This window comes from Gallus gallus, chromosome Z, assembly GCF_016699485.2.
Source record: "Gallus gallus isolate bGalGal1 chromosome Z, bGalGal1.mat.broiler.GRCg7b, whole genome shotgun sequence".
In the NCBI taxonomy this organism is placed as follows: Eukaryota; Metazoa; Chordata; class Aves; order Galliformes; family Phasianidae; genus Gallus; species Gallus gallus.
The window spans coordinates 83,592,476-83,619,956 of NC_052572.1; the positions used below are offsets into that span (position 1 = coordinate 83,592,476).

General features: G+C 42.1%; 1 protein-coding gene and 1 long non-coding RNA gene across 8 annotated transcripts; one reads left to right on the plus strand and one right to left on the minus strand.

Moving 5' to 3' along the window:
- Nucleotides 1-534: 534 nt before the first annotated feature.
- Nucleotides 535-21,845, minus strand: FEM1C (fem-1 homolog C). 7 transcript variants are annotated; one of them, XM_015280818.4, is made up of 3 exons: nucleotides 21,722-21,845; nucleotides 20,712-21,443; nucleotides 535-9,358 (listed from the first exon to the last, which is right to left on the minus strand). In XM_015280818.4, the coding sequence occupies exons 2-3, from the start codon at nucleotides 21,253-21,255 to the stop codon at nucleotides 8,049-8,051; spliced, it is 1,854 nt and encodes a 617-aa protein (XP_015136304.1). In that variant the 5' UTR covers nucleotides 21,256-21,443; nucleotides 21,722-21,845; the 3' UTR covers nucleotides 535-8,048. The 7 variants fall into 7 exon arrangements, with proteins under 7 accessions (XP_015136304.1, XP_046761465.1, XP_046761464.1 ...); XM_046905509.1 differs by having other exon boundaries at nucleotides 20,712-21,378; nucleotides 21,709-21,845; XM_046905508.1 differs by having other exon boundaries at nucleotides 21,709-21,845.
- Nucleotides 16,626-19,283, plus strand: LOC121108260. Its single transcript, XR_005842664.2, has 3 exons — nucleotides 16,626-16,878; nucleotides 18,890-19,022; nucleotides 19,128-19,283. It is a non-coding gene; the product is annotated as an uncharacterized LOC121108260 (long non-coding RNA).
- Nucleotides 21,846-27,481: the final 5,636 nt, after the last annotated feature.

Genomic DNA, 27,481 nt, shown 5'->3' on the forward strand with positions numbered 1-27,481 from the left:
TTTTCTTTTGCCTGCTTTACTGAGGAAGCCTTGGCAGCTCTGTGCAAGCAGTGCCATTTACTGTAAGTCCACAGAGGTGTTATTATCCAGCCAGAATGAAGCTGGCAATAAGCAAGGGTGTGAGCAGGTTCAGGGCTCAGACAGAAGTGCATTGACATGCTTCTCCAGACCCACCAGCAGGTGCCTGTATCTTGGGCCAAGGTGCAGTAATTGCACACACAGTGCTTCAAATCCTGGAAGTGTGTCCAGCTGCCTTTTTTCCCCCCTCCTTTTGGATGCAGAGAAAATAGTTCCATATTGAATTCAAGTATGGGAAACCACAAACTGTAGAATCAGCAAGTTTGAAGACATAGGACTGGCTGTTTAAACAGAGGGCAAAGATTTATGTACCTGCACGGGAAGAAATCCAATGGGACAGGAATGAGGTTTGCTTACAGAATCACCACAGTTTGCACCACCACCAACTGGTCTGTATGCAAACAGTCTCACGCAAGGCATAGCATGTCGTGTGAAGAAACAGCCAACAGTCAGAGGTTCTCATTGTGTCCATCTCAGTCAATTCTGCTGTTTATTCTGAGCCATCATGAAATGAAGAGAAATGAGGCTATAAACCAGTTGGTCAGACAGCACCACCTGGATGAGCAAGTGGAAGGATTATATGACATGTGGCGTAACAAATACACAGCCTGCCCTGACCAGCAACTGCAGCTGCTGCTGTCAAACAACAAGTGGGATACCAAAGACTTCTCCTGTGGTTGTATCCTAGTCCTATGTGGATGGTCTGATGCCGTGGAACAGCCAAGCCTGTGCCAGTTCTACAGTGGAAACTGCTGTCAGGATCTCTGCCTTCTGTGCAGTCTACTGAGAAAACTACTGACGCTTTCAAGGCAGCATTTGCATTAAGGTCAGTCATGCTGTCAGGCACGTACAGTATGGCTGATTCATTTTCCAACAGCTAATGATGTGGTAGGTGCACCATAGCAATCAAGTGCATTATCTCACTTTCCAGCTCAAACCATTGCACAAATTATGGGGTGTTACGTTGGAAGTGCAGTAACCACTTAAAAGCAAGAGGAAAAAACACCAAACAGTGTGTCAACCTGCACTTAAGGCAGGAAGAGAGACAAAATTATGACTACGTTTGTATTAGGAAGGAGTAGATCTGTAGAACACAGTTGGTGCAGAGGACCAAAAGTTGTACAGCACACTTCTGGGGTCAAGAAGTGGAAAATGAGATGAAAAAGCACTCATTTCAGAACAGCTTACAGTCTAACCCCACAAACTGAACACCCCGTTAGTGCCAAGTACCTGTTAGGTGAGCTTGTAAAAAAACACCTTTCAGCTTAGCTTCATTCAAAAGGAATCCGGGTCAGGGCATAAAACAACTACGTGATGTGAACCATAGCACAGGAAGAGAGGGCAATGGAAGAGTTGCTTCAGAAGCACGCTCACTCAGCAGGGTCCAGCCATGCTGCAGGACAACCCGCCCTTTGGTGCCAAAGTTAACATGAGCTGGGACTGAAATAAGCCATACACACTCCTGGTTTAGCGACTCGCCGACCATCTCCCTCAGTGAGAATTTTAATATTTAACAGTGGGTCCCAATTCATTTATTTTCAGCTCCCTGAAGTTTATACTAAGCGTGATGGAACAAAAAGCATGATGTATGAAGCCAGAAAGCAGCACACAGATAGTTTAGAACTTAATCATACAGGTTAGCAAATAGAGAATTGCCAGACTACAGCTAGCAAAGCCGCAGAGAGAGAAATTTAAGAGAGGCAGTGCAATTCTGGTACTCATATGTGTGAGAAGGGAGCAAAGCAGAAAAGTAAGTTTCAAGCTGAAACTATGGGAGGACAACACAATCTGTCTTGGACACAGAACATTTAGCCTCTCTTTACAGTTAGGCTAATGCAGTACTTGAAAGGAAGAAATAGTATCTAACAAGAACTAGATCAGGACAGTACAAGCTACACTACCTCAAGAGAAAGTTATTTATTGTAACTGTGCTTGCAGCCCAGAAGGCCAACCGTACCCTGGGCTGCATCAAGAGAAGTGTGACCAGCAGGTTGAGGGAGGTGGAAAAAGGAGAAACCAAACCATCGAAAGATTGGCTGAACTGACTGGATGATTTTGTTTGCTCATCCTTACAGCTAAGAAAGCTTGATTTGAGCATTTGTGTGGCCTTTCGCTTGAACACTGAGAGGATAACTCTCTGCATCAAGGACAAAGAAGCACTGAAACTGTTGAACTACTGAACATAAGTAACGGTGTAAAAAATAAACACTGAATGGGAATTAAATTCTTAACCACTGAAGGCCTGGAGTGCCAAACAGACCTAGGAAGAAAAATCTGGCAAGGAACTTACAACTAGATAAAACTTCAAGACATGCAATGGAAGGAATCCTTAGAATTTCAGACAGCAACCCATGTTTCCTACAGCCCCCTGGGAGACAAGGCTGCTGCTTACACCACAGCCTCATACTTCAGACAGGCACTTGTAAGAGTCAGAAAGCAATTCTGTCTTTTCCTCCTTTATGCACAACATCTTCCCTTGTAACTTTTGAGTTTCCATGTCCACTCTTATCAACTTTTTTCTTTCATGTCAGAGGAAGCAGTAAGGTAAGGAGTGGAGGGAGGTGTGGCCTTGTTCACCATTCATGTATGTGGCCCTTGGAAAATTACATGGGGGGGGAAGAAAAAAAATAAACACAAGTGCATAGACTTTGGCAGAGTAACCAACCACTGACTTGGCCTCTTTTGCTCTCTCCCTGTGAGACTGTGAATTTTCACCTTCAACTGATAGCCAGCATTTGTTATTGCCAAAAAGCACTTTGCATGGCCATACAGCTCAAGTGGACGCTCCCAGATGAAACAGCTAGCATCATCTGCAATTGCAAAGGGATGAAAAACAACATAAATTATTGTCCGGTTCTTCCCTTTCCTAACCAAGTGAATCCATGCTCAGTTTATTAAGCCATCTGTTCAACAAGTGTGTGAAAGCTCTGAATCAGATTATCTCATCCAGAGCATCATTTTTTGATGCATGTGTTACTGACTTGGCCTAAAACTAAAATTTCAGCTGTCTGAATTGGACACTACCTCCTATGATTATGACTACCATGTCTGACTACACGGATCTTCTGCAATCACAACAGCAATGCTCGTGAAAGTCTTCCATTCTGCAGTTCCTTTCAAGAAAGATCCTCTCTTAGTTTTTCTCTTACCTTTGTAATACTTTTTTTTTTCTTTTTTTCCAACTGGTGCAAGCAATAAGGAGAAGAATTTTAAAACAATTAATCTGCCCAACTTTCTTAAATATGTGTTGTTCATTTATTAGAAGGTCCTGCCAATTTCTTTTGTGCTATAAGCTAGCAATACGCTTGCATAGGTAGACAGCATGGCTAACTGCATTACCTAGAAACTGGCCTAGACAACCTCTGTAGACATCATCTAGATATAATCTCTCAGTTTAAGCCTTTTCCTAACTATTGCCCATTACCAGAATACAAAGGTTTGAGTAGACCACCATTTCACAGTGAGAAAGGGTATGAAACACTGCATTTTGTTTCAGGTACAATCCCTTAATGACATGAAAACAAAAGTCTAAAGCTCCATCATTGACATCAGTTACCTTCAACTTAGAAAGGCGTATCAGCCATCACTGAAGAAAGAAAAGGGATATTGTAGACTCAGACAGGTATTCTCCAAAACATATTTTTAATATAATCTGCATCTAGAGCCTCAAGAGAATGTAAGCACAGAAATATGCTTGTTATTCTTTTTTTTTTTTTTTTTTTTTTTTTTTTTTACATTGATGCTAAAGCTAAATTACTTCACGTAAAAAAGAAACTGCAATGTTTCCATACATGAAGCTCACCCTGCACAGGAATTCCTTGTGGTAGAATGGAACAAATACAAAATCAATTAAAACCAAACAAATAATACCTTTTCATTCTGCCCTCACTGAGGGTTCAACAAGTACATTCACACTCGAAGCCAAGAGTTATGGACAGTCTAGTATGTCTCCCATTAATTTCCTCATAGTTACTTTGAAACATCAAATACCACTTGACTTTATTGCAGTCACAGAAAATAGAAGTTAGTGTTAATTCTACATGGACATCTTTCAACAATTCAGAGTATAACATGCATTCCACTCTGTATATTCCAAAGCTTGAGGAAGCTCTTTCAACAGTAGTCATGTTTTGCCACCATCACCTTGCAGTTGATATAAAACTGAGGAGAGGCACATTTTTATCCCCTTTTAAAATACTTTTGTAAAGATTTTGCTATGGCATTCTATTCCTTTTTTTTTTTTTTTTCCTTTTTAAAGTGTTTTTTTTCCTTTTTTTTTTTTAAATTTTAAGTGTTTTATAAAAAAAATTGAAAGTTTAATTTCAATGAGCTGCAAAACATTTATTAGGAGAGAACTTTTTGAGGACTTCAGAAATACACAAAATAACTTCCTAGCCAGGGACTGCTGTGAAGCACAAACGGAAAACAAATCGTTGCCTTGCATTTCAGAAAGTGCATTCATATTGCACTTAAAAAGAACAGAGACATCACAGACAGCTGGAACCTTGTTACCAGTATGATACAAGAGCAGGAATATAACTTTAGAATTTGATAAGAACAGCATCTCACTTTTTTACTACAGTACTGTTCATCTGCCTGGCTGAAGTATTTCTGTTGAAGCCCAAGAAGAACGGAAGAAAAACTCCAATGAGTATTTCTATCCCTGCTCCCTCCTCATAATCCCCAAATACACCTTAAGAGGTCTTAACAAGCAAGGAGGTATCTTTGTACTTGTAAACTGCTTAATCAGTTTTAAAACCTGTGTCACCCTTGCTGAGCATTGCAATTTTTTTTTTCCACAGTGTTCTCAACATTTTTGTGCTGGTAGCTCAGGAACTGCAAACTCCACCAGAGAAAAGCCCAGATATGACAAGAATAGTTAAAATTACAACAAAAAAAATCTGTATTCTGAATGTATTCTAAACGCTCTTTAGTTCATTGCCCTGACCACATCAATTTCAGCTAGCTGCACTACTGCGTTGAACATCAAGAGGTTTCACTAAAATCATTTTACGGCCACCTCTGAATGAGTAACAAGACTGAAAAAAAAACAGAACCTCTCCTCCAGAAGGTCGATATCTAGACTGCAGTGGAGACAACATTGGGCTGAACAGGGAGCTGAGGGAAAATCTGTTACTTCCCATCAGCGCTGGCCACAACGGTATGAGCATGCCTCTCCTAATAAAAACATCCTGAAATTAATCCATGACATATTATCTGACACAGGCCCTATACTGACTTTTTTTTTTTTTTTTTTTTAATGAAGCAAAAATTAAAGAGTAATGTAAACACACGGGTCAAGAAGGAAACGGAAAAGACAATTAAATGCATCAAGTATCTGGTAAAAAAAATCACAACACTGCTTTCAGCAGATAGCCTCAACATCACGGAAAATTAACTTCTGAGTGGAGGTGATGCTCTTCAGAATTGACATACGTCAATAGATATTTAGGCAGAAGTATACACAATAAGTCAGTACTCTCTATCACAGAAGATAGTTTTTTAAAATTAGAGCAAATAGTTCGCAGAATAGGCCTTCCCTGAAAACTTAAGTCTCCACTGGATTTACATATGCTTAATGATGATCTGCTCTCCAACCATTTTGCAAATGTCTTCCATTCAGTAGAACAGACATTGTTTGCTAACAGTTAACAGGTTTTTGGGGGATTATATTTCTGGACTAACAATGCCCAAATAACTGATTTTAAGCTGGTTATTAGAAAATTACAAAGACAAATTTAAACTAAAATCACCAAGTAAGATTCCAGAGTATAAAACTCTAAAGATGTTAAAATCTGTCTTTCTGTAACCTACAGAAAGAGAAGTATGTTTATGAGTTGGTATAATAATGCGGATTATTTGTACTGTGACATGATTTCTTGATTACCTCTACTTACAAAGTGGCAGAGAAGCATAAAAAATTAAAAATAAGGAATATAATAGTCAAGCTATTGTTCTCAGAAAGGACAGTTTGGGTGGCACGTGTTTTAATCATCAGAAATCAGAAAAATCCAGCTAATTCAATAGTTTACCTTGCAAATACATTGTAATATCTGGATTTTTTTAATTCCCAGGCTTTCAAAAGTGTACATGTGGCATGGGATAAACAGGTGAAAGTCACTTCTAAGTAAAGCCTAAAAGTGGCAATACACCAATGGCACTTTCAACACACCTTTGATTAAAAACATTCCAGTGTTTTTTTCCAAGAATGACCAAGCTAGTAGTGTACACTTCAAAAGGAACCCCAAAATAGTCAGAAGGCAATGAAGAACTATTCTAACATGCCCTTCCTCAACTTAATTCACAGAAGACAAAGATGTTCCAACATAAGGTTAGAAAATCAAAAATTACTCTCCTATAACAGCTTTATCTAGTTGATTTGGCCTTTAAATTTCTATAAATCTGACAAAAGCCTTAAGCCAGCTTGCTGAATCTCTGGAGCAAGGAGCCCATAGGTACACTTACTACCCACCACTGGAATGAAACCTTAAGTCAACAATATCCGATATGCTAGGCTAAGAAACTTACAAGCATATTCTACTCAACAGAACTGAATTTCACTTCAAGACATTTGCAGGGCTAATGTGCCATAATATAATCTACTATTAATCAACAGTAAAGTGCTGAATTATATTATTTACCTGAATTGCACATTTATGATCTCCATTTATAGATTTAACAAGTCAAAAGAGCCCTTTCTGTTGTAAAAGCTAAGCTGTTGTGCAAATATTATAAAAATAGGTACTTTCATCAGGAGCTTTATACACAACAGAACTTCTGCTTTCTTTTTTTTTTTTTTTTTAAAGTACAGCTGACACACTAGAGAAAAGAACATGCAAATATTTATAAAGATATTCAAAATGAAAAAAGGGACACTTCTATAGAACTTCCAATACCTTGTCACACAGCCACGCAGTCAAAATAATGTTAAGTGATGTCTAGATCTGGACTGATAAGCGTCATGCCACCAACATGCTTTAGTTTCTTTTGTAGCTAAAGTTGATTTGTAAATTTAAACTACAGCATTCATTTGATCTACTTCTCATTAAAGTGTATCGTTAAGTTTGAAGTTAAACTTTGAACAAACTTCACATCTAGTCACATAACCAGCACAAGCAAGACATGACTGCAAAGGGGAAGGTGTCAGTTGTATATAATGAGGACTCTTCCCCTAACTGTATGGTGCAAGAGAATGATTTTCAGATTTAAAGTTCAGGGAAATTACCACATGAAAGATTTTCTTCTCCTAAACTTAGCTGAAATCTCCTGAGGATCAAGAGGAAAGAAACCTCAGTTACAGCACTCAGAGAAGTAAAATCCAAGTTTGGAGAACTGGTAAATAGTTCCAAAATGCGTCATGCTATGAAGCCAGCATTCTCAAAAAATCTCCAAACAAACTGCAAAATGAAATCTACATTTAGTTCAAAATTGGCCAAGTGCTGCATAGAAGTATGCTCACACGCAACAGTCATAACTCAACCAGTGCATAGAAAAGATAAAAGCACTTATGGTAGTTGCAAATGTTAACAAGTCCATCCAACTTAAACAGTTTAGCAATGAGTCCATAGAAAAGAAGAGAGTAGAAATGCTCAAGAAAAGAAACAAAAATATGACCTTCCAACTGTATAAAATCCACACGACAGTTATAGTATAAGACTTCAGTGGAAAACACTCAACTCAGTTCCAAACAGCCATCAGGCAATTAAGACCAGAATAGACATGCCTTTGGCAAACAGTTTTAAGAGTCTAAATATGGCATTTCATTTCTAATTAACCCACAAAATATAATATATGGCATACATTAAATATTGGGTAACCAACTCCGGCACACTGCTGCTAACAATGCTTTAACTAATGAAAGCAAGATGGAGCAAGCTAAGAGAATGCTGGTGTATCACAACATTGTTCAAAGCAAAACACTGTCACCTAGTCGTGCTTCAGAGAAAACAGTGCTCTGGGATGTCACACTATCATCTATGGAGTAAAATAAAGTTCTCTAGTTTTTCAGGGATGTGGCCTGCATAGCGTATGTTACGATTCACTACAACACGAGCTGCAAGACACTGCAATGTAATATGATTTATGGGCTGGATTAAGTTTTTGGCTATTTCTTTATCATCCAGCAAATCACTAGCAGTTTTTCTATGCGAGTTTGTGGCATCAAAGTGTGAACCTGAATTAATGAGAAAATTCATGATGTCTGGATGGTTGTTCAGTGCAGCGATGTGCAACGGACTATTGTTATCAGAGTCTCTGACATTTACGTCAGCACCACATTCCACCAAGATAGCAGTAACTTGTAGAGAAGGGAATTTACAAACTGGGTAGCGACCCACACATGTAGTACTATTGTCAACAGCAAGGTGAAGTGGACTGAAGTTATTCTTCCCTCTAGGCTGAAGCTTAAGAAACTTATAAATAGTCTGTTTCTTAAAATACTCCTGTTCTGAACTGCAAGGTACCTTCTCCAACAAGCAAATTAAATGCAAAATGATGGCAAGGGCTTTGTTCAGTTGTATTGGATCAGGAGGACACTGGGTTTGTTTCATGGCCCGCTCTATTTCAAGAACACTTTTGCACAGTATACCCATCAGATCATCAAATGTAACAGTAGTGCCTAGTAGGCCTTTTGCCCTATCCTGCAGCATGAAGGAGAAAAGTTCAGCGAACGACAGTAAACTGCTGGATGTCATAGGGCTCAGTGGATCCAGATTGCTCTGCTGCATGTCCAACGCGTATTTCCATAAGTTGATGCAACGCTTAAAGTTTCCAGAGTCCGCATAGACAGCACCTCTGTATCTAATATAGTAGGATGTATCTGGGTGAGATGGGCCAAGAATACGTTCTCTAATTAACAGAGCTTGCATTCTCATCTCATCAGGGTCAGCAATAAGATTTTCTAGCTCTTCTGAGCTGTTTACCTCTTTAGCATAAGCATAGGCCATAATTAGTGTTTGCGGCACTGGTTTGCTCAGGATGTTAGTTCTATCACTGTATCTCATTTCCATAGCTCGCTTCCAGTACTTCAAAGCACCAAGAAGATCTCTCTTTTTGTCAACAAACGTTGCTCCTAGAAGTTCCAGAGCGTTTATGCACTCAGCCTTACTGGTTTGCACATGCTGGGTCAGAAAGTCCACAATATTTGTGTGGCCTGTCACGCTAGCTGACAGAAGTGGAGTCATTCCATAACCATCCTTTTCCATTTTAGCACAATACTTGAGAAGCATCTTCATGATCTCCAAACTTCCAGATTCTGCACAATCATGTAATGCGGTGTTTCCTACACAAGAGAAGAAAATCAATTACACAAACAATCAAATCACAGGCTAAACCCTACCACGTTAACAGTTTCAAAAAGTCTGTTTTGATGTTTATGGAACATGAAAGGCTTAGAGGACAGTTAAAATATTTTAAGATCTGACTAAAACGCCAAGATTACAAGGCAGTTAAAGGAACCAAAATACTTGATATTACTCTCTGAAGGAATTAGGCAAGTCTTAGGGGCCTTTCTGTCTCATTCACAAGCAGAAAATTGAAACAGACTCCTAAACTACACAAGATTTTTCTTTTACATCTGCTTCTAAATAGGAAGCAAAAAAAAAAAAACCTCCACGTTTGCTATCTCCAAGTTGTTTTCTTTTCCCTTCTTCACCTGTCAAGTTTTCTTCTCCCCTATCTTCACCAACGTTTAAAAATAGTGTGATCTGTATGAAAACTAAAGGTTAGCTAACTCAGTTAGAAAATGCCTTCAACACAACACACAGCCATTTATTTTGGAAAAGTCTTATTTACATTCAGATTATTTTTCTATGCCTGCCACCGCGTAGTCTGTAATTTAAGAGAGCCCTAGTTCTAAAATTGTAGAGAAAGTTCTAGCATGCACTAATACCACTTGATTAAAAATAATATACAAAGCTAATTAGGAATAACATTGGACACAACAGTTCAATACTGAACTATTATGTTTCAAACAAATGAAGATTTTGCCCACTTTCAAATACAAATACATCACTGAGAAGTGGCTAAGATGGATGATGAGCTCTCCTGATCCCCTCCACCAGTACAGAACCTCACACTGTATAATGCAAAAACAATTACAAGTAAAACCCACACTGTAATATGAAAACTACAGATTCTGCCTTAACAACTTTTCAGCCTCCCACTAAATCAATACAAAAATAATTAACAGAAAGCTCACATAGCTTGTCCCTACTGCTTCCACTAGGGTTTTTTTTTTAGTATTATTAGCACCGTGAAATCCTAGTTAACTGATTGCCAGATCATCCATTTCTATTACACAGTCAGCAAGTTTTGCCGTTCCCAAAGGAGATCTCTTCCAAGAGCTCCCCATTCATAGTCACTGGATTTTGCTTTCAAAAAAAAAAAAAAAAAAAAAAGAGAGAGAAATCTCTTAGAACTTTCCTCATTTACATTTTCGGTAGGCTTTTTAGGCCAACAAGACAGCAATTTGCAACAGGCTTTCTTGTATCCCCAGGCCCACAAGAGACCAACTGCAGGTTAGGAAACAGATCCGACTTCTAGAGCAGTTGCTATATTTTGGGTAACAGTTTATTGTGTAGTAGCCTGCTTTTATCTGTTGATTTGCTGCTGAGACAAGAAAATATTCATCCAACACTTTTACAGCTTTTGGCAGATAGCAGAAATACGCAGAGACTCAAGGTCTGTTTAGACAAAAATGTTATACAGGACACAGAGCCTTCTACCTTGATTTCCCCATAACTGCCTCAATCACTGCCCTTCCTCACTCTCTTCTCATCTTTCACTTCTCAAAACTTCACTTGAAAATTAGTTCACTGCTCCTTCCTCAAATCAGCTTGCAAACCATCTGACAGCACTTTCAATACGTCTTTCTTGCTTTCGTTTCCAGCAGCCAGGCAAATAAAGGAAAGGACAAATGGTTGCTTTTGAAGACCAACTGAATCTCAACTGGAGCACACCAAATAACAACAAAAATACACTGCTGCCATACTAATCAACTCCATACAAAGAAGTGCAAACAACTCTTTTCAAATGCTAAAGCTTAACGGTTTGCTGCAATTGCAGCAGAAAAATAGCTATGAATGTATTTTGCCCACCAGCCAGTATTTTAAGTGCAAGTTCCAAACAAAAGGATAAAGTATCTGATTTCTGACAGTGAACTTGCAAAGTGTTCTTTACCAAATAAATTCTCCAGTGGTGGACAATTACTTCACTATCCCCTACTAAGAAGTAAAACAAGCAGATGAAGACATCCAACAGAAAGTGCTGCCTGAAATTATCTAATAGATCAAGCCTTCTGGAACTAAATCCAGCTCATATACTGACAAGTGATTTTCAAGCTTTAATACTCTAGTCAATTATTGTCAGTAGCAGAGAGTGTTAAATCAGTCTATCAAGACCAACAAATTTTCCAGCTACAAGAACAGATTTTTCCAAATTCAGGCAGATTAAAAGTCTGGCAAGCATAGCTAATCAAATATAACTCCCTCTCTCTGTATCTTGGTAACTCAGTATGTCTAAAAGCATCTGACCTTGGAACTCCTAAGATAGAATGAAGTAAAAAAGTAGAGAAAATTAGTGAAACTTGCCAAAACGTATGTTATGTATGTTGTCTGGCTACGCCAGAGAAAATCTGTCTAAATATGCAACTACATCATTCAAACCATAACTACAGACCGGCTGATTCCTAAGGCCATCTGCACTTAATGATGAAAACAAAAGCAGACGCATCTGGATGCTGCCTGAATCACCAGTTAATACAGTCTGCCAGTCAAGTCCAGCCCCCCACTCAAAGCAGCACTCAGGAACTCTGGAACGTGCATCTGCTTCCTACCTTCAGGTCAACTCTGTACACAGTGACATTTTTTACATCTGAACTGTACTAAGGGCAAAATACATTAGTAATGCTGGATTCACAAGTGCTTCAATTATCAAATTCTTTGCTGGCTTTGAGAGCCACAAAGCTATTTGTACTGCATCCTGTAGATCCATCAACATCTAACTGTTGCTCTTGAAACCTTTCCATTAGTCAGGTCTCTCAAGGGCAGAGCAGAGAGGGACAATTACCTGCGTTGCCCTCCCGGCCACTCCTCTTTTAATGCAGCCTGAGACACTGTTGGCTTCCAGGCTGCAAGCACGCACTGCTGGCTCACGTTGTTTGTCATCTGCCACGACCCCCAAGTCCTTCTCAGCATGGCAGCTCTCATTGAGATCTTCTCCCACTCCGTACTCATAGCTGGGATTGTGCTGACCCAGGTGTACCTGGCCTCGTTGAACATCATTAGGGTTACATGGACCCAGGGCTGTTCAGGTCCCTCTGGATGGCATCCCTTCCTTCTGTCATATCAACTGCACCACTCAACTCAGTGTCACCTGCAAACTTGCTGAGGGTGCACTCAATGCCATCATCCAGGACACTGATGAAGATGTTTAAAGAGTACTGGTCCCAAGACAGACCTTGGAGGTCTCGTTCTACTAGAAGGCTATTCTTAACATGGCAAAAAAGCACTACCTCTTAACTACAGGTCGTTTGCAGAATTCCCAATATAGACAAACAGGAAACTTCATGCAACCAAAATGAAGAAGTTTCCTCCTCAACCACTCATGACTGGCTTCTACCTGGACATAGAGCCACTGATCACAACTCTCTAGCTCAGTAGCTCTCTGGCTACTGCAGCCTCCAGCTAATTCCTTATCAACTGAACAGTGCAACCTTTAAACCCACATCTCCAATTTAGAAGTAAAGATGTTGTGCAGGACCTAACACTGGCTACTAAAAGCATTATCAGAATTAGGGTAATTTTTTTAGCTACTTATACCGTGGCAGCCCTTGGAGACCACAATGTGCAGGCTAATAAAGGAAGATCATTACCATCAATTTTTAGTATCTACACCTCACTTACTATGAGTAGATAGTAGAAGTACAGTAATGAGAAGGATGCACTGAAATAATTAAAAGAACACATCGCAGTGACATTAAAGATATTAAGTCTGTATTCTACATGCTGCATAGGAATTGAATTTCTCCCCTATGAAGAAAGGCTGAGGGAGCTGGGCTTGTTCAGCCTGGAGAAGAGAAGGCTCATTACAGCCTTTCAGTATTTAGAAGAGCATTATAAAAAGGAAGGGAATCAACTTTTTACAAGGGTACATAGGGACAGAACAAGGGGGAATGGTTTTAAGCTCAAGGAGGGAAGGTTTACATTGGCTGTCAGGAGGAGGTATTTCGCAGAGAGAGTGGTGAGGTGCTGGCACAGGCTGCCCAGGGAGGCTGCGGATGCCCTGTCATTGGAGGTGTTGAAGGCCAGGTTGGATGAGGCCCTAGACAGCCTGGTCTAGTATTAAATGGGGAAGTTGGGGCTGTGCCTGTGGTGGGAGGGATGGAGATTCATGATCCTTGAGGTCCCTTCTAATCCAAGCCATTCTGTGATTCTATGAACAGTTCAAATAAGTATGATAAACTATTACTCTGACCTTAAAAACTCCATCCATTTCAAAAACACTGTATCATCTCTAGTGACAGGAATAAACAGTAGCTAAATGTTATCTATGCAATTCAGAAGCTAACCAGTCCAACATCTGTAACATTAGCATTAACTAAACTAAACATATCTCCTGCTGTATTAAAAAGAAAAGGCTGAAGGAAAGGCCTTTGAAAGTCATTCTCTGGTAAGTAAGTTTTTAAGTGACAAAACCTGAATTTGACATCTTTCTTGTCTGAGTATTTTTTCTTGTTTTTCTTAAAGTTGTAATATATTATGTGAAATATTCATCCACTAGATGTTCTTAGTCTACTTTCAATTCTGAAATGATTTGCAGGAATTTGATCTCATATAGAAGACAGCAGGATGTTACAAGAAGAAAACTGAAATGGCAGTGTTACAGTAGGCTGGGTAGTTCTTTGCTAGAAACCCGTTGCTGGGACACTAAATAGCTAATGCAGCTTCAATTGCTTCTGTCTGTAATAAAAAAAAAAAATTACTCTTACATTACCTAATAACTTCTTCTAATTAAAAACCATAACAAAATGAAAAGGGAGTGACTCCTACCTCTGGTCTTCCCAAACCTTGCAAGAAAAGATTAGGGAAAAAGTGAGACATTTCTCATCATAACTGCCTGTTTTTTTTTACTTTTTTCTTAGTTTTTTAACATATCACAAGCATTACAAAAACATCTTCTGTATCACAGATCAAACCCCTAGGTCTCCAGTGTTACAAAACGCTTGTACGGGCAGGGATTCAAATTTATAATGAGGTCGTGTCTTTCTATGTCAGAAAGAAGTAATTCCCAGAATAGACGTGTAACACAGGAATGAAAAGAAAGCAAGGCAGTGACACAGAAAATGATTTGACTTGATTTGCAACCTATATTAAGTACACTCACTTCCTAACAGAAGGAAAAAAAAAAAAAGACCAGATTTCTGGTAGTAAAACTTATATTAAAATGTTGTACCAATCTGACTTCACATCCAGGATCTGTTTGTGAAAATGAATACTAAGCTGCTGAACATTACACGTAATAGAAAAAAAGATTTAATTAGAATGACTGACTAGTGTGGAAAACTAGCCATATGTAACTACTTAAGCATCCTCACAGATTAAGTTAATCAGGTTTTTTTTGAAATGAAATTGTTCATATAACACTGATTTTCAGTGCAGCGCTGGATGCAATTAAATCCTTCAGCAGCTGGACTGATTTTTTTATTATTATTAAAAAAAGATGTATTGAGCTACAACATACACATAAGGTAAGAAAACTTTCACACTTTTACACACAGTATGAGAAATGCTCCAGGTAGGTCTTCTCTGTAAGAAGAAATGAAGGGCAAATTGCAAAGAACTGCTGAACTTAACAAGTTTTAATAGATTCTTGATATTCTCTAACAAGAATAATTGCGTCCCTTGCTCACAAATGCATTTCAGGATAACTTGTATTACCTAGACTAACAATACAAAGTGTGCTGTTAACTATTTCATTTCAGTACAAACTCCTGTTTAGTTGGAATTGATGATTTATTTCTTTAAACTCCATCTTCCTTATTTTACTCACAGTCATTCCTACTGAAGTTCAGGTTCACATCGCGTCATACACAGAATACCCACAAAATGCAGTGCTCTGTCATGTAGTAGTCCAAAAAAGGAGAAAAAAACCCACCTAAAACAATAATTAAAGATTTTTCCTTTCCCAACAGCTTGAAGCATTATACTTTCCAGCCTCCCACCCAAAAAATGGAACTGAAACACAGTACTACTGTTTGTGTACTCTTGATAAAGAGCTTGCAGTGACTGAGGTCTGCATACTTCCACAGCTTTCAAAATAAGCAAGCCAGGTAAACAAGATTCATCTGTTCTGTGCTATAGCTAGAATAACTTAGGGAGAAGAAGATTTTTAACTGTACTTTGAAAATGCAAAGATAACACTACATTATTCCCTCCAACTACTACAGCAGTACTGAAGGCCATAAGTGACAGTGACTGTGTACTTAGCTTGTGTATGGAACTCATTAGTTTCAAAAAAGGAAATGAATTTATATTATTGCACCAGGCCTGGACGAGGAGAATAAAGAATAATGCAGGGTATCAGGGCACATGTAGCTGATCCTCACAACGCAAGACCTACGTGTTTTGTCTGGAGTTCCAAGTACAAGATTTGTGCAGAAACAGTCAGCAGGCAAAATAATTACACAAGATACTGGATTTAAAACTAAGATCCAATTCCAACAAACATAACCCCAGACCTATCACCAAGAGAATCCAAATCAGTAATTGGAAGGTACAGCTAAGACAGCTATCACTTCAGGTGCATCAGTAGGCATTTTCCTCCAGGTACTGACCAGCTAAAAGGAACACACCACTGAAACACTGTATTCAAGAAACTAAAAGGCTATTCTTAACACAGCAAAAAAAGCACTACCTCTTAACTACAGATCCTTTGCAGAATTCCCAATATAGACAAACAGGAAACTTCATGCAGCCAAAACGTGGAAGGTTCCTCCTCAACCATTCAGCTGTCCAACTTTTCACAAGAAAACCCAGGTTTCTGCTACTGTTCTCCCTGTTAAAAGCAACTTGAGAGCTTTACAATCTTTAGATTATGAGAGCTTTCCTTTGGGGGGGAGAAAAAGAAAAGAAAAAATGATCAGAAATTAGTAGCTGCCCGAAACTTTTTATACCAGTGAAACTTTAATATGTAGATTGCTCCAAAAGTAATGCTTCCTATTTAGTTCCAAGGAAACTACAACAGATACAAAGAGCACAATAACACTATTTGATAGAGAAAATTCTCATCTACAGAATGCTGCTTTTCAGAACAGCTGCCACCAGTAGCTACACGTTTTTGCCCACAGTGAAAAAGAGCCTGCATGCCATACTCAAAGTCTGCGCCAGCAGAAGTGACCCACTGTCACCACTGCTAAAACACACCGCTCACCACCTCGCTGTACTGGCATCCACTGTTTGGTCTCCACTGACATTCAGCAAGCATTCATGAATGTCAACAGGTGCCATTTTTTCTGCATGGAGGAATTCAGCTCCACACCTTTGCTTCACACACACTTCCACGTCAGATGCCATTTTGTCATACTGTCCCTCCACTGCCAACTGTTGCACAGCAACAGAACTCAACAGAACGTTGTCTGGAAGGTTCAGCCTCTACTGCCATACCCCCATCAAGCACCTCTGACATTCTGGGCCAACAGAATAGAACAGGAGGCATTACTTTCAGAGCAGCACTCAGTTCTGTTAGTTTTAGTCTGTAGCTTCTCAAGACAGGAGTAGCGTATTGGAAATGCCTATGAACCAGGTAAACATTCCACCTTTTTCATTTGAATATATTTCATTTTCTCCCTGGAACAAGCAATACAGATGTCTTCACATTTTTCCCTAGAATTTCAGAGTTTTGAAAATGTGAAAAAAATCCTATCTTACAACATAAAATTCTGTTGGAGAAACACAGTGGGAAGATCAAGCAATCCTGCCCAACTTCTTTCTCGTTTGGAGAACAGTATATGAAAGTATATGTAATATAGTATATGTAAGTGTATGTAATATGTAATAAACTCCTACAAACAGCAGTTCTCCAGATCTACCTCCAGAGAAGCTGCACCACTTTGGTTTTAGAGAACTTGGTAATTTTAAGTGCTGCAAAGTTTACATTAAAAACAGCTTTCACATCTTTCACAGAAAAGCAGGCTTCCCCATAAATGGCCCAGGAAGGGCCCTATCAAAAAAGAGCTCAGATATAGGAACAAGTTCTACTACTCAAGAGCAGAGCATTCAAGTCTGCAACCTCTCTACTACCCTACCCTTATCCTTAGTCAATTCTTTAATACACAGCAGGGAGGAGAAACTGAAAATAATGCAGAGGTAGAATATGACAGTGTAGCACAAATCCTGTTGGAAATAGGAAAATACACTTTGATGGAGTGACGGCTTCAGTGGATGGGGGAAGAGTGATGGATGTCATCTACCTGGACTTCTGCAAAGCCTCTGACATGGTCCCTCACCACATCCTTGTCTCTAAATTGGAGAGGTGTGGATTTGAAGGATGGACTGTTCGATGGATAAGGAATTGGTTGGCTGGATGCAGCCAAAGGGTTGTGATCAGCGGTTCTGTGTTAGGGTGGAGGCCGGTCACAAGTGGTGTCCTTCAGGGTTGGTCTTGGGACATCTTCATCAGTGACAGATGATGGCATCACGTGCACACTCAGCAAGTTCGCAGATGACACCAAGCTGAGCAGTGTAGTCGATACACTGGAAGGAAGGGGAGCCATCCAGATGGACCTGGAGAAGTGGGCCCATGAAAACCTAATGAGGTTCAAGAAGGCCAAGTGCAGGGTGCTGCACTTGGGTTGGGGCAATCCCAAGTATTTATACAGACTGGGGGAAGATCTTCTTGAGAGCAGCCCTGCAGAGAAGGACTTGGGGGTCCTGGTAGACGAGAAGCTGGACATGAGCCAGCAGTGTGCGCTTGCAGCCCGGAAGGCCAACTGTTTTCAGGGCTGCATTAAAAAAGGGGTGGCCAGCAGGGAGAGGGAGATGATTGTCCCCCTCTACTCGGCTCTTGTGAGGCCCCATCTGCAGTAATGTATCCAGGCCTGGGGCCCCCAGTACAAGAAAGATGCGGAGCTCTTGGAGTGGGTCCAGAGGAGGGCCACTAAGATGATCAGAGGGCTGGAGCACCTCTCTTATGAGGAAAGGCTGAGGGAACTGGGATTGTTTAGTTTGGAGAAGAGAAGGCTCCGGGGAGACCTCATTGTGGCCTTCCAGTACTTGAAGGGAACATATAAACAGGAGGGTTTATATGGCTGTTTACGAGGGTGGATAGTGATAGGACAAGGGGGAATGGTTTTAAACTGGGACAGGGGAGATTTAGGTTAGATATTAGGAGGAAGTTTTTCACCCAGAGGGTGGTGATGCACTGGAACAGGTTGCCCAAGGAGGTTGTGGATGCCCCATCCCCGGAGGCATTCAGAGCCAGGCTGGATGTGGCTCTGGGCAGCCTGGTCTGGTAGTTGGTAACTCTGCACATAGCAGGGACGTTGAAACTCGATAAACATTATGGTCATTTTCAACCCAGGCCATTCTATGATTCTATGAAATAGTCACTTTGAAATTAACAGCTACTGAATATCACTGCAAAACAAAGTTCCGAAGGTTACTTTGTTAAGCCTCAGCCACTGCAACACTCATACTGCCGCACTATTTAAAGCTATCAGTTTTAATCAGCTGTGTTCTCTCATCTTCCATGTTCAGGTTTTACAGTACCTACTCTCTCACCCTACCTTGTCACTGCTTATTGAATAACTTCACAGATCTGATCACCTTAAGATGCCAAAATGTATGCTCGTGTCACGTAAGAGAAACTTTTTAAGTACAAAAAGGCAGGCCACACCTGACCAAGAGATATTATCCACACGGAATCATTCAGACGCACTGCAGCTCAAGGTATTAAATGAATTATTACTATCTAAATCATATCTAATCCAACTTTTTCTTTTTAAATCAACAGGGAGCAGTTACACCTTAGTAACTTTTGCTTATGTGCCTAAGGTATGACTCACAGCAGAAACTAAAGGACATAAACAGAGTGAGGAGTGAAGACAGAAATGAAGAGTAAGGAGAGAACCCTCAGGAGTGCCTTTCAGTTGTTTAAGCAAACAAAAAACCCTAACAGAGTAAAAAAGTAAAATAGTAAGAAGCAGCAAATCAAAGTCTACTTCACTGACATGGAGGGAACGAGACTCAGATTTCCTCCTTCCTGCCCCCCCCTCCCATCCCATTACATCAGATACTTAACAGCTCTGTTCTGCCCTTACCTATCATGAAAAGGGACAAGTCCTGTTCAAAACCAAAAAGAAGAATGCACATTTTATGCTCAACGTGTTGTTCCGAGAACCCTCTCCAGAAAAATGACATTTTTGTCCTAACACACATCCAAGATGATTCATAAGTAAGCTTAAATACTTACAAAGGAGGATTTATTTTTCTCTGCCTACACTTATGACAAATCTGTGTTATCTTGCTTTACATTAACCCCCACGTCTGCATGATTTGGTGAAATAAAGTATATTTGCTTAACAGCTTTTTCAAATACGTTACTTGCATGCCTGGCATTTACCAGTGTAATATGATAATCCAGGTACAAAGTAAATTTTGACAGAATCAACCATTAACTGTATCATTTTCCTGCAAATACAATTTAACCAGAAACAGGCAGTGTGTTATTCAAAAAAAAAAAAAGACTTTTTTTTTCAAATTAGCAAAAATTAGTAAAAAATACATAAAATAAGCCACTGAAACACAGCGAACACACAACCCTGGGTCAGTGGGCTAAAAATTAACCACAACACTGGAATACTTAGCATGCTTTCTTAGGCCAACATCATGATCACATAAAACTCTTGATGTATAACAAAACATAGCAGGGGTTCAGACAAGCAGGCTATGCAATTCCCACTGAAGCCAGAAAGACAAATTTTCACTTGGAGTCTGCAACAGAAGGACTGCCAATGGTGCAAATTGTGAAGGGCATGCCTCTGTCTCTACTTTATAGACATCCTGATGCTATTGCTCAGTCACCTGAAGCTTCTTTTTTCTTTTTTTTTTTTTTTTTTTAAATCCTAACATACACTTCTGTTTACTAACATTTTAAAAAAATAAAGGCCCAAAAGGACGCAAGAATTTGAAGGGAGAGGTGGGGGCAGAGTAAAGTTCTCATGTCTTTTCAGAGTAGGAAACATTTCTTACATCTTTCCCTATTCTTAGTGGCTCAAGTCAATTTTAAGTACAGCTTTCTTTGTTTTTTTTTTTAAAAACACAACAAAAATACACGCTTACACATTCGAGTATTTGACTCTATTAAACAACAGCCTTTCTCAGCAAAAGTTTATGTGCTTTTTGCACGTGCACAGGTGTCAGTTCACACGACACTTTAAGAATGTGAGGCTTAATATCAGCCGGTCTAGAAATAAATCGTGTTGTCAGTGTTAACAGAGTACAATGAAGAAACAATAAAAACACAGCTGAGTACAGTTCATCTCTTCCTCATCTACATGAGATTATTTTTGGATCCTCACAGCCTCTTAAAGGTGTAATTCTCTTGCTACCTACCACAAGGAGCATAAAACAACTTACCTTTAACACTTTTTCTGTTAACATCAGCTCCTTTCTCAAGTAAATACTGAGCAATTTCTTTGTGGCCTTTGTAACAGGAAATCATCAAGCACGTATGCCCGTGGCGATTGGATACTTCCAGGTCCGCTTTGTGCTCCACAAGGTACTTTACTATTTCCAGGTGGCCATCAAAACAGGCAGCTCTGAGGGGAGTTGAATTTGTCAGAGTTGTGTTGTTGACAGAAGCACCGCGATCCAACAGGGACTGAACCACGTTCAGGTGGCCGGCAGCGGACGCTGCCCAGAGCGGCGGAGCTCCCTCGATGGTCTCACCGTCAAAACTCACCGAACCACCAACTTCTATGGATGCAGAGCAATGGTCCAACAAGTACTCCACCATGTCAAGGTGACCGTAACGGGCTGCCACCAGAAGTGGTGTGGCACCATCTGTTTTTTCTGACACCAGTAAGGCCACCTCTTCTTTTGTTTTGCTTGCCAGTAACTTGGAAAGGAGCCGCAGCTTGCCTTCACGAGCTGCGTTGAACACTGCTGTCTTTAGATCCATCTAGCCTGCGCCTCTCCAGCTCCAAGCAGATGCACGCCTGCTTCGTTCAGTCACAAGCAGGAATCTCCTGGCAGCACAGTCGCTCAACAGCAAGCCCCCAAATTTCTCTCGGGTCGGTTTTACCTAGACGGGACAACATGGAGTCTGTGAGCAAGGTCCAGACCAATCACCGGCTCTCCTTGACAGATCTGCAAGAAAAACAATCCAGAATGCTTCCACCCTCTCCGCAGACACCCGGCACAACCCACTCAGCGGCCTCTCGCGGACCCTCCCGGCGCTGCGCAGCGCCGCCCCAGGACGGCGTCCGGACCGGGCCCTGCACACGGCAGCACAACCGCCGCCGCAGCCCGGCCCAGGGGTTACCTTCCCGCGGGGCCGCCGGACCCCTCCCACCTCTTGCAGCCGCCGCCTTCACGCTGACGCTAACGCTCCCGCCGCCCGCCGTTCCAGCACCTCCATGACAGACCGTGGCCCGCCGCCGACGCTCAGCCGCCGCCGCGCACCCGGACGCAGCGTAGCCTGGCAGGCAGCGCCGCCGCCAATGATAAAACCGCGCGGGCGCCCGGCAGCCACTGGCGGCGGACGGAGGGAGGGACTACGCCGCCGCGAAAGCGCGGCGGGGCGGGTGGCGGAGGGCGGAAGGGGCGGATCTCCGTATAGCGCGGGACGGGGCGCGGGACGGGCTGCCCCCTATACCGCCGCGCCTGAGGGGGGCGGCCGTCGGCGCGGGTTGTGGGGGTCAAGGAAAAGGCAAAATCGCGTGTAAATGGGAGCTATGAAGGGGTAGGGAGAACGGAGGAGTTTTGGGAGGTACGTGAATGGAATTGAGGAACGATGGAAGGCTTACAAGTTTTAGCCAGCGGTATGTGGGAGGAGTGTGAGCAAAGGGAAGTGCATGCTGAGCATCAGCAGTAATATCCTGGTAGGAAGGCGCTGTGAGGATGGAAGCGTCTGTTTGGAGGAGCAGTTCTCTTCAACCTTCTCATCAGTGACTTGGATTCAGGTCTTGGAGGTGTACTAAGTTTGCAGCCAACACTAAGTTGAGTGGAGATGTTGACTCCCTTGGTGGCTGAGGAGCGTTGCAGAGAATTCTTGACAAAACAGACGCCTGGCAATCATCAGCCATGTGAGGTTTAAGAGCAAGTGATGGATTCTGCACCTGAGACAGGGCAGTCGTGGTTGTACTTACTGACTGGGAGATGAGAGGCAGCTCCACAGGAAGGGATGTGGAGGTTCTGGCTGGTGGCACGTTGAAGCCGAGTCAGCAGTGCGCCCTGGCAGCCAAAGAGCCTATTATACCCTGGGGTGCACAGACCCAGTACTGCCAGTGGGAGAGGGACTGTCCCTGTACTGCTGCGGCCTCACCTCAAACACTGTGTATGGTTTTGGGCACTACGACATAAGAAGGACTTAAAGCCATTGGAGAGTGTCCAAAGGAGGGCCACAAAGATGGGGAAGGATCTGGAGAGCAAGTTGTGTGAGGAGCAGCTGAGGTCCCTTGGTCTGTTCAGCCCAGAGAGAAGGAGACTGAGGGGAGGCCTCATGGCGGCTGCACCTTCTTCATGAGGGGAGCCATATCTCCGCTCTCAGTGTAGACACTAAAAGCAATACATCTTTATTAACATGGAGATCCCTTTAAAATTTTTATACCCCTTTTCATCGCAGGCCAGGGAGTACCCCCAGCATGACTGTACTTCTGCTAGACCCTGAGCTAGCTCCTGCATTTCTGTGCTGCATTTTGCAAAGGAAGATGTGTGCTCCAGCTGCTCTTCATGGTTTACACATCTCATGTCCTATCTAAAGAAGTATTCAGTCCGCCAGGCTGGTCTGGCCAAGAGTTAGATCAGGAAGAATGTGTAGGATTGTGTCGTGTGAACAAGTCAGGGGATGTAAACCTGTTCCCAAGGCTGGAGGGAGGGCCTGAGAAACTTCTGTCCCCTCCCCAGCCTGCGTATATCCTGAGTAGTGTTTGTGCTTGGCTGCATGGTAGAAAGCCCTTCTCTGCTTCAACTGCTGCAGCCCTGCTGCAAGTTATGAGCTTTCCTTCTCCCTGGGCCATTAGTTCACAACTGTGAATTACATTGTGTAGCCCATGAGTGGACACAGGCCAAGAGGGAGAGGTCTGGTCTTTTATTTCCTCACTTCAGCAGGTAAATGAGCACCTCTGCCCACGTGCCCTGGAGAGAAAAGTTGAAACTTTGCCTCCGACAATGTCAGCTGAGCTAGGATTTTACCTCACTGAAAGCCACCCCAACATTTGGCTCACTAATTAATTTTCTACAGTTATACTAAGAAATTGGAGAGATAAATAAGAAAATAGTAATCAATTTAGTTACAATATGTAAAAAACATGCCAATCACAGCAATTTTACAGGCTTTTAAATTACTTATATGTATATATGTACACATGTGCATATAATGGAAAATGATTTATTGATTCACTTCCCTAAATGTGCACAATGGTCTAGTAATTGAAAGTATACACGTGCTATTCCAGACAGTAAAACTACTGAATTTAATACAGCAGAATTTAAATTTAAGCTGCCAAAAATAAAATTCTCTCCTGAAGCAGCATTTGCCACTTACAAAACATCCTCAGATGGATCGGTATGCTTGCTTCAAGTCAGCAGTTGACAGAACTGTAGATAGCAAACCCATTAAAAATTAGTCTGCCCTACTTTAACCATTAGGCAGAGCTGGTAATTCTCATGGTGCTATCCAGGCCAGGAGCAAGGCGTGCTGTGTCCTGATGGGATCCACCACGAGGGAGACACTGGTTGTGTGTGGTGGCTTTGCATGCAGTGAGTTGGTGTGACTAATCCCTTGATTTGCTAAAATTCAGGTCAAGACCTTGTGACACCAAAAGCCTCTTACATCCCGCAGGCTATACCTGTTCTGGTTTGTTACACAAGCGAAATCCTGGGGGAGGTTGCTCACAGTCTCTGTCCTGCCCTTTTTTCACTCCATCCATGTTATCCTCCTGCTTTTTTCCCTTCTTTGCTCACGGGCCAAGGCAAAGACAGGCCTGATAGCCTTGATACAGATACATGGAACTGTAGTTATGAAACTAACATGATTTCTTTAGTGAGTGGAATAAAACATACATAATGACCTCTGTTTTCTAAATATAGTACAAGCATTTCACCTACAATGGTGCTTATTAGGCTAGTTGTGATATTTGGTAATATGCATCCCTCCACTGAATGATCAGATCACACTCAGAAAAAGGAGAGAGCTGATCATCTGGAATGAAACAGAGCTCAAGAAGGCTCTAGGGGGTCCAAAGAATTGGAAGCAAGCACCTCTGTGGTAAAGCTGCTTTCCGTCAAGTAGACTCAGTAGAAGAGGAGCAGGTGGAAGCCAGAGAAATGCTGCATTTGCTGTAAGCAGCATAAGCACAGAGAATAAACACAACAATACAACACGAGTGCTAGGCAACAGGCAGGACTGCAACACTGCAGGGCATGGCCTGGCACAGCATGAAGCGGCTGCAGCAGAAGCTGTGAGATGGCTGGGAATGTTCTGCTATCCTCCAGCCCTTAGCTTTGATGTGGGCTCTAGTGTGGCCCTATATTTCAGACATCTGTAGCTGTCGCTGGAAGCGTGCAGCAGCAGCAACATGCAGTTTGTATGAGTGTTGTCTTTCTGAATATAACCAGAAACCTGCGGGCGAGTGCTCTCTGTCTGTGCATGGGGGGGTGTCTGCATGTAAGAGGGGTCTTCTCATTTTCTGCCTTCAGAGCATTTGCAGTGGCAGCTGGTCAGAGGCAAACATGCTGCCCCTCATCCCTGGGAGCTGCTTCTCATTAGGCTGCATGCTGTGACTTTTCTGTTGGTCTCCCTCTGACCGCTGTTCCCAACTCACTGCTGAGAAACATTGGTATGGGCTGGTCAGAAAGCTATTTTCAAGCCTGGCTTTACTCTAGGCTAGGAGGCTTGTTGCAACCCAAGGCTCCGCTCTCTATTTTCAGTTCCCTTGCACGGGGATGTCTCCTCTGCCTGTCTGCCTGGTGGCTTTTTGCTAAGAAAGACTGGGGACTTTTGGGGGACAGTTCTTCCCCTTATGGAGCTGCTGCTGGCCACAACCACCCTTGGCCACCTTACCTGCCTGCCTAACACCTCATCAGCACTCCTTAGAAGCGGGGTTTGAATTTCTGAGCAAATCTGCAGCAGATACCATGGCAGCCAGTTCCCTCCTTATCTAGCCTCCCTGTTCCATTGCTGCAGCATATGAGCATCTACTCTCTCTAAATTAAAAAAAAAAAAACATTTATTTATTTATTCATTTTTGCACAGATCCGGTTACTTTACGAGGGCTTCTCACAAACGCTCCTCAGAAGATCTTTCTGGAGCAGATTGGAGCTGTTTGCTTGTTTTTGTTTTTGTTTTGTTTTTGATGACACTGAGCTTATTAAACCTGTTCTCCACAGATGGCCTTAGTTTATTTAAGATTTATAGATCCCTTGAATTTATGCCACCAGTTCCTTGGGTACGTAGCCACCGTCCTCTCCTTAGGTACCCCCAGCTCTGGCCGCCAGCCAAGGAGCTCAGGAAAACCATCCCTGGCACTGAAATCTGAGAAGGCGTGGGAAGGCTGAGGGGCTGTACTTTGATAGCCTTTTGTCCCTCCTAGAGGTTATGATGAATGAGAACTGCTATCTTCTGAGAAGAGCTTCTGGTTTAACCCTACCGTTTCTCCATGGGATGAATACGGGGCAGGGTGACGTGGCACCTAGGCTTCAAGTTTGCCACATGCCAAGTTGATTGGGCTAGAGATTTTGCAACAGGAATGTACTTTTAAGTGAGAAAAAAAGAGCATGTGTCTCATTCCAGTTAATAAATCTTGGCAAATAAAATATAAGAAGCAGTATATGAATTGCTATCCTTGCTTAACAGCTGTAAGTTACAAGGCACAGAGGGTGCTGGTGTGCTTTTAGAGGCCTTTCAGCACCTAACCCACCAGACACGTTGCAGAACAATTTTCCAGTGTGCTTCCTTAGCTTTTCAGCACCCAGGCACCCAGGAAGGTGTCTCCTCATGCAAGTCGCCCCAGAGTGAGTGGGAGAAGCACAGTGCTTGGAGCAGCCCTTAGCCTCACCACCACTGATTTCCAAATCTGGGACCTTCACAGGGGGGAGGTGATGTCAGGGCTGTCTGCTGCAGTGTGCTCTGGGATGCAGGCAAGAGTCTAAAATGTTATTGTCATGGCAACTGTGCTCCATATTCTGCAGAGAGGAAATTCAGCCTCAGACTTAATTTCATATATGCAGTGGGTTGTGCTCTGTGGTTGTACAGTGGGTAGAATGACCCAGCTAGCTTCTCCATTGCTCACATCACAAGCATGAGAGCAGGAGCAGGTCACAGCTGGATGACATTACACATTTCTCAGGCTTTTCTTAGTGCACAATACAAATTTCCTCTCATAATATCTCCACACACCCTTTTAAGTACTGGAAAATATTTACTCTGAGAGCTCTGCAGACAGCACAAACACTGCCAACTTTCGAGAGGCATGTGGAAGCAGCAGTCAGCAGGGGGTACAGTCTGAAGCTCGTGACAGGAGCTGTGCTTAGCTGAGGTCTGCAACTCTCTGGCAGGCTCTCAGTGGCTGGGCAGCTGACTCCTGCTGGGTATCACACTAAGCATCCCAGTAAGTCCAGCAGTGCTCAGCTACAGGCATATATCATACAATGGGAAAAGTAAAGGTTTCAGAAATGGAGGTTGGGTATGGCACCGGTAATGACAGGCTCCATTTGTTGGTACTAAAATGTGATGGTAATTTTTACTGGCAGGCATCTAGACTGCAGCATAGCTGTAAGTGTGGTTCTTGCAGTCAGTATGCAGCAGTATCAGCAGACAGTATCACAGTGCATGGACATTTTTCACTTGGAATGGCTAATGAAAGAGAATCGCACTTAGACATGCATGACCTGGGGACTTTTGCCCCCACATATTGCCTGGAAGCTGCACAGTAGGATACTGCTTGCAAGTATTCGTTTCTCACTGCGGGGCTACTGATGTCTCCTGGAAGCAGCCAGAAGAAATGGCTTCATAGAAATGGAAACAACAACCAACAGCAGTGTACTGACTTGGTAGCTCAGGAGCAGGAGTCTGAGAATAGGCTTCACTTTTTGGAAATACTTGGCTACATAATAGCTGGGGATAGACCTCTCCCCCCTTTTCTTTGAGACTTTTTCCAATTCTCCTTTCCTTTTATTTTCTGCCT